General features: G+C 39.8%; 1 protein-coding gene across 1 annotated transcript in view; it reads right to left on the bottom strand.

The window, feature by feature from the left end:
- TMTC2 (transmembrane and tetratricopeptide repeat containing 2) overlaps positions 1-13,012 on the bottom strand; it is a 136,226-nt gene that overhangs the window by 80,980 nt on the left and 42,234 nt on the right. The window contains exon 2 of the mRNA XM_026049730.1: positions 11,793-12,624. Coding sequence (XP_025905515.1) covers positions 11,793-12,624 — 832 coding nt within the window. The remainder of the gene's footprint in view (positions 1-11,792; positions 12,625-13,012) is intronic.

Raw genomic sequence — 13,012 nt, 5'->3', positions numbered from 1 at the left:
AAAAATTAAAAATGATTATTCTCAAAGGTAAACAAACAGACTAGATTAGCATTAGTGTTAATATTTCTGGAATTTATAATGGATAATGGACTTTTATTCCACTTATTTTTCATACAGTTTTTGAATAAAATCTGTAATATCTGAAATTAGCATTGCAAAATAGAACATTTAAAAATGTAGAAGATGCTAAAGTGTATAAATGCCACAATTTAATCTTTAATTAGAAAAGTATTTTCTTTCCCCATAGGACAGTCTATTCAGCACAAGAGAATGAGAGCAAGCTGTGAATGAAACAGTTTTGTAATGTTTACTTTTTGCCTGATGTTTAACTCCCGGTGCACCACCTACTAGGCCAAAACAGTCTCAAGTTCTTTAGAAATAATTCTCCATCATTGCTTGGGAACAAAGGTAACATTCACCTATCACGTACATCTAGAAAATAGTCCACTCAAATCACACTTCATTTTACCATTTTCCATAGATCATATTCAACATGTATGGACATATTGAAAATTAAAATTTCATTTCATACTCTGGTAGTCTAATCTCAAAGTGTTTGAGAATTCCTATGCTAGTTATACCTGTTTGAAGGAAAAAAGCACATAATGAATAGCAGGAAAAAACACGTAGTGCCACACAGGAAAATAAGCTATTAATTTGTATAACTTTGTCCATATTAAAATAGATTCTGAGCAGACTTTTAAAATGACATTTAGTAATAAGACTAGGTCAAGTTCTCAAGTATTTGACTGCTTTCAAAAATCCACCTTGAAATAGCATGAATAACTTCTGAATTATTCCATATAAATTAAGATCTAATAAATCCAATAAATGAAAAAAAAAAGCCAACATATTCAAGCTCTTTTTCCAATGAAGGTAGTAAGACTAACAATAGCGAAGCAAGAACATTGTCCAACCTAATCTGCCTGGACTTGAGATGCACATCCTACTAAGCAGAATGGTTGAATTTTCATTTCCATTTCTTATTTGCTTTCATAATTCAATGGCAAGATGGATGTCTGAAAACATTTTCATTTAAATAAAACTTTCCCTTTCTACCAAATCAAGGAGTATGCTATGTGATTCAATGGAATCAAAAGTTAACCCAAAAAAGAATTCTCCTTCCTATTCTATCGCAGAAAATAAAGCAAAGCAAATAATGCACTGTAAAGCAGATTTTCATCTGACAGCCTTTTGAAGAGTATTTTTCCTTTTTCTTTCTGCCTGCAGGGAGGGAGTTATCCTTCATTAAACCACTGCCAAAAACGGAGCAGAAAGAGAACGATGTGGATTGCCAAGGCCCGCGAAGCGCCTGGAGGTGCACGACACCACTCTGGTGAGATTCTCCACTTGGTGACAGTAACGTGGACTATCAAAACAAGTCATTCCCCACATCAGGTTGATAAATAGTGCAACTTCCTCCAGATTCCCCCACTGTTTCATGCTTCAACCATCACAACACCAAAACTTCAAGACTGTTTTTTGCTTCCTTGTTTACTTTGTAGCCGTTAGACTTCCAGGCTTATCAAAGGCAATGAAGCTCATGAGCCAAATATACACTGCAAACAAGCTTCCTTCTCAAAAGCTCATGAAACTTCTAGGCATTATCTTTAGTAAGGCATTTATGTGATGCTGAAATAGTTGAACGAGGCTCTTTTTGCATTTATTAAACACTTTCTTCTGTTCCTAAGACTACAAATCCAATTTTCCAATTGCTTTTCTTTCCTCCCAATATTTACAAGACAGTTAAAAGTAAAGTATGTACATTTTATAGAAATCATTTGTTTTTATTTCAGGTCACACTAAAAATCAAATTTTAGTGACAGCATCAATATTTGAATATTCCATTGTAGTTGGTGCAAAATTGTATCTTTCTTTATGGACATGAGTAAGAAAAGTCAGAGCAAAACAGGCATTAAAACAGTGTAACACAAAACTGAGAACTTCACTGGGGGAAAATGGTTTGAAGTTCTAATGAAAGCTCAACTTTTGAAATGTTATGATACTTACTAAAATCTACATTTCATAATGTCTTATTTTCAGTGTTTCCTCCTGGAATTGGTTATTTAAGTAGTTGCTAGTGTGATGGACTCAAGTCTTAAAGAATTCAAACAACTTTATGGAAAATGGGTAGTTCATACTAATTTTCAGGTAACACTTGTGATAAAGTGGCAAAAACAGCCTGGGGAAGATCCCACTGGCCTTAACCATGCTCTGTCTGTTAAAGGAGGTCAGTCTATATACTGTCAATATAGCACCTTTGATGAACAGCATATTACATTATGAAAGTTTGACATATAGAATATTTATTTATTTTTTTTTTTCTATGGACTTCTATGTGGGCTGAAGTCCTGGATCATGACAATCCAGATTTCCAGTTTAGGACGCTTTTTAAAAATAATTATTCTATTCATTCTTAGCATTTAAGTTGAATAGCTCTAGATCAAATATTTCATGGTCATTTTACCATTTATCTATATTACAAGTTGAAAGCCATTGATACTTTTTTTCCATGTCTTGCACTAGAATATTACTGTTAAGCTTACAGTCTACTCAAATATTAGGTAGGTTTGTGGAACAATGCTGGTGGTAGAAGATGCTCTGGTAAAAATATACATAGTATAGTATTAAGATAAACGATTATGTGGTTAAACAGAGACCTTATTGGTCATGCAATTTCCTTTTGCTCAGAGTACAGATCCTGAACTGGGAATTAAAAGGAATACATTCTGTTCCCAACTCTGGCTCATGTGTTGTTTAGAAGACTTGGTCTTCTACTGACTGTCCATCTTCATTCTTCAAATTTGTTATTCGTCCATTAATTGTTAATGTCTTCTACCACAAATTGTGCCTTGCTATGTGTTTGTACAGTGCCTACTACACCAACACAGCTAGATATTAATGCAACATAAATACATCCTAACTTCTGAAGGAATAAAGCAAAGGAATAAGAGGATGCGCTCTTGAAGTAAAGCAAAAAAAAAAAAAAAAAAAAAAGAGATCTAAGGACATTTCCTGAAACAACTGGTATTCTCATAAAACGAGGGCCAGAAAACTAAGTCAGTCAGTTATAAAGACTACAGGAATCATTGTTTTTTGCTTCTCTGTTTTCTGTCATAATCTACATCCTCAATGTCTGTTAAAGTAACATCCTCTCTGAAACACATTCAGAGCAGACAAAGCTTGCATTTGGTAGGAAAAATAATGAACCCCTTTGAGGAGTTGTGCGTTTGGTTTCCTACTCTATGCTCCAAGTGAAAAGCTGAAACATTAAGACAAGTGTTAGCACAGTCCTAGGCAATGGAAATTAATCCTACTGAGAGGAGAAAGACAAAAACAAAATAAAAAAATCCCACAATATTTTGGCAACAGAGGCCATCCATGGATGTCAACAAGATTCCAAACATCCAGCACAGTTACCTTTGCTGCATGAAACATGAGGGGGGAACAGAGCCCTGCCTACTGTGTTCCCCCTCACACTTGAGGCTATAATCAAAGCTATAAAGAAGACCACCTTCCCCTCCTTCTCAAAAGGTTATATTCAGCAGCAGCTTAGGGCTTTTTCCTTTCAGGGATACTACTTAATAAAGAGGAGTGGTGCTTCAGTCTTTAATGTTCACAATTTATCAAACAATTGCTTCATTCCAAAGGGAGAAAGGGTTGCATGAACAAGACCAAAATAGGTTTCTCCTCCTCCCTTCCCTCCCCGCCCAAAAAACCTGAAATCCCCTTCAATGGCACTCAAAATCACTGAAGAGAGCTTCACATATTAAATAGCTTTTTTTTTCTATAGTAAAGATCCACTGTATCTCACAGAGATATTCAGAAGATCAATTTGATAATGTTTGTTAAGCAGTCTGAACACAAAAAAATCCATACAAGTGCTAAAAGGTTACTGCTTAAGTTTAACAATTACTAAGTTCTGATAACTTTGTATTTTTCACATTACATTTTCCATGCTTTTCCAGAAGAAAAATAAATTTGTCAACATATGTCCTAAATTCCTTCATATAATTTACAAAAATTTTCCTTTAAAAGATTTGCCTTGTTAATGGACACATTTTGATGGTTACCTCATTTTGCAGACTCACCAGCAAGAGTGTCCTGTTTCTTGTTTCTTACAGGAATAAATGGTTTCTATATACCCAGAATTTATGAGTTTATTTTATATAGAGAGTTTTATATCAGTGAGTATGCGGCAATGTTGAGAGAGACTACATTAGAGACTTACCACATCCTAGCCTTTATAAATTCTTCTTCTTTTTATTAAGGGTTTATTTATATTGTTTGTTCAGCACTTCATTTGTTGATGTATTCCAGGGCTTTAGGAATGATGGCACGTGAAAGAAAAACACAATAGGAAACTACCCAGAGCTGTGAGGGCTTTCCAACACCGTGTCGGCACAGTTGCTGAGCAGGCTGAGTGTTGGCAGGCACCACTGCAGCTTAGTTTCTTCATTTTGAAACCCTGGTGCAAACGGGTAGGAATGCATGACACTTTCTGCTATGTTTATCATGATTGCTCCACTAGCTATATTGCAAAAAGCTATTTCTTTTCCTCTTTCAGGATGCCTCTCTCAGCTTGATGAAACTGCAATGCTTAAATACTGATAAACCTGGGCCATTCTTAGGCATCACAGTTTACTCTTTAGCTTTGAGTATGGAAGCCTTGTTCACCCCAGGGCACACTTGCTACTTGAGATAATCCAATTAGTTTTAATGAATCCAATCTCACGAATAAAACTCAAGTGAGACAGAGCCTTGCACTGTGCAGAGGAGATGGCTCCAGTGCTCTGAAAATGCTCCAGCAAATGCAGAGAGACAGAGGAGCAGAAAACTGCAAGAGGAAGAGGAGAGCTCTGCGCACCCAGGATCTCCAGGATGAATTCAGAGCACTAAACTCACTCAGAGAAGGAGAACTAATTATGTCAAACTGCATAACACATTACATGTAAACATGATTCTAGAAGAAATGAACTGCATTTTTCAAAATTATCACTTATGGCCAGAGTGGTGAGCTGTAGGCCAGGAACCTGCAGGGATGGAAAGGAGAGCACTTCATCCACTGACATGACAGCCCTGATCCTCCAAGCCAAAAGCAGACGAGTCAATTGTCTCACTAAAGTGTAGTGGCAGGGATGATGGGAGAAGGACCTGCCATCATCCATGGACAAGTCTTGTCCACTCGGACAAGACTGATGAGTGCATATGCAGGAGACGGGCGCTCTCCAGCTATGGCAGCTTAAGAGTGTTCTGTTTTCTTCCTCTTTCAAGGCAAGACAACTTGTGAAACTCTGCTGGCCAATGCATGTCCATTCTGAAACACAAACATTGCCAGCAGGGAGGGCAGTGGTTCATCTTTTGCAGGTAGTGAAGTACTAAAAAGACACAAACACGATCAGCTATAGCAACTTCGCTTGTCTATATTCCAAATATTTCCTGTGTTCTAAGAACTGAGAGAAAAGTCCTGCTTGCTGGGGAATCCAAGCAAAGGAAGGTTGCTTTGCCTAAACCACTCTCTACTCACAATGTAACCACAGAAAGAAAGGAATTGAGCACTTAGTTCCTCTATTTTGTAATCTTTTCTGCATTTTAAAGCTAACTGTATGCTTTTTTTTCACATGTCGGAATTGCATGAGCCAGTATTTAATTACTGCATGTGTGAGGGGCTGGCAGTACTGGCAGTCTAACACCAAGTGGAGAATAAAAGTCTTTGTAACAAAGAAAGGGTATTGGAAAACTCTGTGAAATATTTTTATTTATGTATTTATCTACACTGGGATTTCACGTTGGAAGAAGAGATAATAAAGAGACAAAGAGTGTGTTAATCACTGACATATCTCACTAGAAATCTGTTTTTCAACTACACTTATATAGTGGGGGCTCTGTGCACTGGTAGAAATCTATTAAGGATTCTGGATAGGAAAATACAGGCATAACTCATGTTGAAAATCAGAACTTTTTTACACAATGTACTCTAAAAAAAAAAAAAGTAGAAGAATTAAAGTTGGATGTGTGCATTTAATGCATGTAAAGAAATCTGCTTAGATTGAGAACCAACCTAAGTAATCTCATTTTCCTTTAGTTAGGAGTTCTTTCCCTCTGTGAAAATCAGATCTGTTCAACAGAATAAAGGGGCATGAAATGAAAAAAAATATATTTATTTTCAAAAATACTAAAATAAATCCATTTCATTTGATACGTCTCCGAAAGCTATCCTGTCAACTGCCAAAACTCTTGCAAGCCCTTATATATCATCTCAAGTATTTGGATAACTAAAATCCAAAAGGATTTCTTGTCTTTATTGTCCACATGTAAAAGAAACTTGCCAGCCATTAAAATAATAAGTAAATAAGCTTGGACAGGCTCTGAATAGTTCATTTTGCTGCTACCTATTCTATAGATTTACAGTTCTACAGAACTTTTTCTGTTGGTAATCAAAGCTTAAGCTTAAGGAATCCTCTCCTTCTGTCCTTCCTTTAAAAATAACAGGAGAAATCAGGAAAATTATCCATGCAACATTTAGTCAAAAGATTAGGTACATGAAAATTCTCGTGAAATTGTTAAGAATATTTCAACTAGAATGAGAGAGGAGTCATTTTCCTGGAGCAGCTGAGAATAATAGCACAGATGAAAAGAGGTTTCAGTATTTACTTTGACACAAAACTAGAGTTTACCATCAGGCACTTTTTTTTTTTTTTTTAAAATCAAAGGTCAATTCTTGGGTCAGCACCAATTTAGGTACTTAAAGAAATATATTTATGCAAACAGGAGACAAAATTAACTCATAAAGTTTTTTCTCCTCCTTCGCTAACGTTTAGAATGATCTTTAAAGACATTTGCTTGCTACATTGGTAAAGGGAAGGTCAAGAAAATGAAAGAAAATTCAAAAATATGCAAAAATAAACCACATAGGCTTTTACAATTCAGCCTGAAGGCTAAAGTTATCCCACACGGATGATAGGAAACGACTCACGTTCTGAATTCCACTTTAGTAATTCCTTTGTTTTTCTTTAGCAGATGGTACCACCAAACTAATCTGTAAACTAATTACACAAAACAACATGAAAACTATACAGGAAAGAAAAAGACAATCACTACTTTTTACAAATGAAAACAAAAAATCCCTCAGATGAGCATATAGCTTCTCCATATGTGGTTGTTCAACTCAGACACTTCACGGTGCTGAGCTTCATATTCACATCTTGACCTTCACATCCACATAGAGAGGCACCCCTTACCAAGCCTACACCAAAACTGCAGTTAATAAAAAGGAAAAAAAAAATGGTAATTATCCATGCATGAGGTTCCAGGGATAAAAACTAAGCCAAGATAAAAGGTATGCCAAGAAATGCCAAAACAAGAGAGCTACTTCTCTAAACTTCCTACAGGCACAAACAGAGCAGAAGGTGCCAGGAAGATGTCACAACGCTGTAGTAAATGAAGAAGAACAAGGATGAGGAAAAGGCACATTGCTGCCCAGAAGAACAAATGTAGTCTAGTAATACAGTATGCTCTGAAAACATTAAAGAAAACTGAAAGATTCACCCTGATCACACCTATTTGCCCAATAAATTCTTCACTCTTCTTTGCCAACACCATTTCTTAGTCTTATTACTGCCCACTGAGATCAACAGGGTGATTGATAAAAGTAAGAAGTGACAAGCTAAGAACAGGATTTTTAACTTAAGCGAGGACAATTAAAGATAATACTAGTTTTAAACCAAAGACAGCCAAACGATTTCACAGGGAAAGATAATTCCTTATGTCAATAGCAACTTCTCACCACCTGTCAGGAATACCTAGTCAATACGAATTTATTTGAATGGAAAAAATAAAACAGACAATAGAAAAAGGAAACCAACAACACAGACTTTGTTTTGATGCAGCACACACTAAAGATTTCTGTTTGCTTTCCAGACTGAGAAAATTGTATAACCAGAAGCTTCCTTCTTTTTATCCTAATAAAAATGATTATTAATAATAATAATAAAAAGAAGCAGCAGCTCCTATTCAGGAAAGGCCGAAAGCACATACATAAGTCTCCCCATCCCACATGAGACACACATGCCAAGTGCGAACCAAGGTGTACGAGACCAGGTGAAGCATCACAGTAATTCCACTTTTGGAAGCAGTCTAGTATCTTTTTCTTGCTCTACATCCTCAGAGAGATGAAGCTATAGGCTTCTGCATCACGTTCCACTGCAGAAAACAAGTCACATACATGAATTTACTGAGACTTGAATACATGGTTAATGTTAAGCACCCACTTAAGAGCTTTGGTGTATCAGATCCTCCTGCCCCAAGAAGGATGCCTACAGATCTCAGGCAAAATACTAAGAAAAGAAAATGCCATCAGTAAATAGACAAGCAGCTAACTCTTCTACAGCAGATCAGCAGCCTAAACAGCCTCTATTACTCCCTACTACTTTAATCAGTGTTTGCAACAGTACAGCACTTATATCTGAACATCTAAGATAGTTATCATGTGAATTGTAAGGCACAAAATGGCCTGGAGGAAAAAGACTATGCTTTTTGAAACCTGGTTTTGGGGCCACAAAGGAAACTTGAACTATCAAAACACAAGAAGAACAATTATTTTGTGCGTCATTATAATTTTATATTAAACACAAGGTAATCATCACTCAGGATGACTCACACTCTAATTGGAGAAGATGCGACAGCTACCACCGCTTTTTATTTTTTGGTGCTCCTTTTACCTTTTGTGAGGCTCCCTTCCCTATAAAAATAATATTAAAAAAAACCCACTCAAATAACGTGAACTGTTTTGTATCAGTTAAGCTGCTCATTAAGTGGAAGGCAGGCACAGAGAAACACTTCTCCCTCTCCAGCGTCAAAACATGTATACAGCCACTCGAGAATCTGTAAACTACATTAATCAATCTCGCCCATTTTTCTCCCCAGTGCTGACAAGCCGTAATGAGGCAGGGCTCAGATCTCTTTAACGAGATCTGAATTACTCGCCGTGATCAAGACGGCAAAGCAGCCAGCCCGTGACAGCTGCTGCTCCGCGATGCCACCTCCTCATCCCGCTGCCTCCGGACAGGGCCGGGGCGCTCCCTGGCTTGCAAGCCCGGTCACATCCCCTTGACCCATCCCCGGGTGCACATTGGGGTGTTTTGGCAGGAGAGCAGAGCAACAACACGCTGCTGCTGAGTATTTTTCACACCTTGTGACTGACCCGTGTGGGACCCCTGGATGTGGTCAGGGCGCCTGGCCCTCGAGCGGCTCTCGCCTGCCTGCAGATGGGCCTGTAGCAAAACAACCTGCTCCGTGCTGTGCCCAAGCTGCTCCCTCCTTGCGGATTTTGCTCACTTCTTCCCCTGCTCCCCCATGGAGAGGTTTTGAAGTGATCCCTCTTCTCTTTCCACGGCAGAAGAAGCTGCCACTCAGAAGTGCTTTGCAGGAGAAGAGAGGAAGGGGAAGATCTTGAGGGAAAACGTTCCTGCAGCTCAGAAATGATCAGAAGTAAAACAGCAATGAGGAGAAATGGCTGCGAGGCAAATAAAACAAAAAGAGGAGTGGAAGTCTCTTCCTAGCAGCCGAAAAGGAAAGGAAAGCCTTATCCGCCAGGCTGTCCGATCGAACCGGCCGTTGTCTTAGGGTTTCAACACCCCATTGATCACAAGCATTCATAAAACACAAAAAGGAAGCAAACAAAAATGAATTGTTTTTTTTTCTCTACGTCAACCTCATTTAATTACAGAAGAGCGGTTTGAATTGTTGATCTCTTAATGCCTTAGCTGGATTGGCAGCCAGTCTGCTCCAGTCAGGCTTGCTTGATTGCAGGAGAAACAGAAAATAAAATTAGCATAGGCAAAGCCAGGGATAATCTAGGAAGTATTCACAGCAATGAATGGAGCTGGGTGACAGGTTGCTTTTGCTGGGGGCTTTTGATACCCTGCCTTGTTCCAATGTGTGTGGGCTAGTAAATATTCAGCAGAAGTTTACCAGGAAATTTTTAAAGAGATTTACAGTGAGCTCAGTCATGTCTGTATCACCATACTGACATGCAGGCTTTGCTTTTGCATATCTCACAAGAAACTTAATGTCAGCTTATATGCAAAAAATCAGAGTCCTGCACACGCGAGTCTGTGCACACTCAGATGCACATGATGAAAACAGCTCGACTTGTCTCCTGGGAGAGTAATACCCAGCAGTCTAATTCCAGGCACTGTCTCAACTAATCCTCCTGTTGGACAAAAACTAGAGTTTTCTATCGTGAAAACTGGGTCAAAGGAAGCAAACAAGGACAAGTGCAACCTTGGTTACTCAGGGATCTCCATGAAGGACAAAAGAAAAGGAAAGGAAGGAACATACAGTAATTATTTTAATCAAATACACACAGACTTTTTTTTTCCCCCCAAGAGGATGACAACTTGTTAATGCAAGCTTTATACTGCCTCTAACTGGTGGGTCTGAGGGCAACATATAATCACGCCGATGCACTGCTTGGCTCTTCATTATCTCTTGCCCTTTTGCATTAGTTCTTGGAGGAGAAAACAAAAGGAAAGAGGTTCTGTTAATAAAATCACTCGCTGCAGCAGCAAGCTCTATAATTTTACCTGGGATTTTACCAAGGGCGACACTGTGTACAAAGAAGAGTTACAAAACCAGGCCTGACAACTGACAGGCTCCTACAAAGCTGCCTTGCTTTGCCAGGCATCTCAGCTGCCAGATCTACTTTCCTGCTCCCGATCAGCTCACAGTGACATCTGCATTTGCCTTTTATTGTCACAGCTTTCAGATTATACGCCCTGACATAAGGACATAACCAGGAGGCTCCGTCAGCCTCACAGAACTGACTGTTGAGCTGAGAACGGGAGAAACTCATATGCAAAATATTGCATTTTTCTCCCACAGCAATCCCTTCTCGCTCCCGATGCTCTGTGAGCAATGAAGGCTCCGCTGTGGCCAGGGCTGCACTCACAGGTGGTGCTTTGACCATTCTCACATAAGCTCACTCGTGTGCCAAGAGCAGCCGGGCAGCCCCGCGTCCAGCATCCCAGCTGGATTTGCTGTCTGCACCGAAACCACAGAGCTGCAGCTGAACCCTGTGGATGGAGCCTAAACTGGCCAGTGTGCTGCCTGACGGGACATGTACACATTAGCTGTGGTCACGTTTTATTATGGCATATAGTCTCTGAGAGAAGTAGCTGGGCAGTGTTACAAATAACTGACATTTATACTTTCACAAGAAGCCCTAAGTATTTGTCAGTAACTCTTCACAGCACTTGTGTGCAGTTAGAACTACAGTTACTTTCTAGTCTTAATAATATGACTTCATTTCTTCGTTTTTAACTATGTAGTACTGACATCATTTACGTCAACTGAGATAAAGAATAGCACGTTCCTTATGCTTGTCCTTGACTATTTCTTACATTTTCTATTCATAGAGAACTGAGCAATCAGACAACATTTAAAGAAAAGCTTTGTTAGGAAGACAGATAATGGACTTCAAATGGAAAATTACCTGACTGGCAACTGTAACTAAGATCCCCATCTTTAACTCCAAAATGCAGCACCAAGATTAAAAAAGTCCAAAGCATCCAAAGCATCCTCTTACCTTAGGCTCTCGTGATATGTGTGTGAATGGCAAATCTGTTATACCTAATCAAAACACTTCCCTACTTTTCCTTAACTCATGTTCATACTACTGCAACTAAAATGGGCATCTCCTGAAGTAGCTTCTTTAAATACACATATCAAATTGGGCAATTAAAAGACAGACAGGAGGAAATGAAACTTTCACCATAAAGAGCACAAATTACCTTTAGCAGGGTTTACTTTTATCCCTGACCTGTACAGCATCTCCTCATTCTGCCAGTCCCCGTTCCTGACAACAGTCTTGAGTCCATAGAAAACGATTAATGCAGCAGTGGAACAAAAAACCAAGTTCTTCAGAAAGCGCTTCTGGGCTTTGACATAAAGGGCCCTGACACCCACTGTAACCAGCAGGCAGAAGCCCATACTAGGGACATACAGCACACGCTCTGCTATTACAAAGCCAACGTAGAAAAACAGGTTGGTGGCAGGAACGAAGGGCACCACTAACAACGACAGAGACAGGACGACAACGTTCTCGGTCGACGGCAGCGGTAGCTTCTGCACTCCGGGCTTTTTCACACCATTCTCTTCCTTCGATGCGAGGCAGGACTTCACCTCAAGCGCCCTGCAGTCCGTCTCGGGGTGGCAGCTGTGCCCGTTGGTGCTCTGCTTGCCGTTCATCGCTGCCTTCCCGTTGCACTCTGTCCCGCCGCCGCCGGGGCCCTTCAGGCCGGCGTAGGCGAGCAGGAGGAGCCCGGCGTAGAAGGCCACGGTGTGCAGGTTCCTCCAGTCGCCAACGGCCCTGAGAAGTGGCACGGCATCCATGGACCAGTCGAAACTGAGCGTGTCCGGGCACAGCAGCAGCCAAAGGTTCTTGGTGGGCAGGTAGAAGAAGGTGAGAGTGCGCGTGAGAAAGCTGTCCGAGTCGGCTGCCGGATTGTCCGAGTTGGAAAAGCTCGGAGGTCTGTTGCCCATCCAGTACAAGCGGACACCCAGCAGCGCAGTCCCCCAGGAGGTCAGTAACGCAATGCTGAAGAAGAGGGACAAATTCTTCCTCTGAAAGAAACAGCAGAAAAGAATCATCAGTATAAATTTAAAAACAGGCATTTAAGACTAAAGTCTCTTTAGATGATCGTAAGCAAGGGCAATCGATGCCCATTTTCTTTTTGTTTGATTTTTGTTTTGTAATGACTACATCTGGATCACAAAGTACTGGGGTGTACTGTTGAGGGTAAAATTTACGTTGTATCATATAGAATCAATTTGTTTGAGATTCTAGGGGTGTCAGTCCAAGGATGTGCCAGTTGGATTTTCCCTAACGAAAACCTAACTCTGTCTATGTCTGTCCTTCCTTCCCTCCTTCCTTCCTTCCCTCCTTCCTTCCTTCCTTCCTTCCTTCCTTCCTTCCTTCCTTCCTTCCTTCCTTCCTTCCTTCCTTCCTTCC

Source organism: Nothoprocta perdicaria, unplaced genomic scaffold (genome assembly GCF_003342845.1).
Source record: "Nothoprocta perdicaria isolate Ctin4 unplaced genomic scaffold, notPer1 scaffold_61, whole genome shotgun sequence".
Classification (NCBI taxonomy): domain Eukaryota; kingdom Metazoa; phylum Chordata; class Aves; order Tinamiformes; family Tinamidae; genus Nothoprocta; species Nothoprocta perdicaria.
Note: the sequence above shows the minus strand (reverse complement) of the source record. Positions and strands in the feature narration are given on the sequence as shown.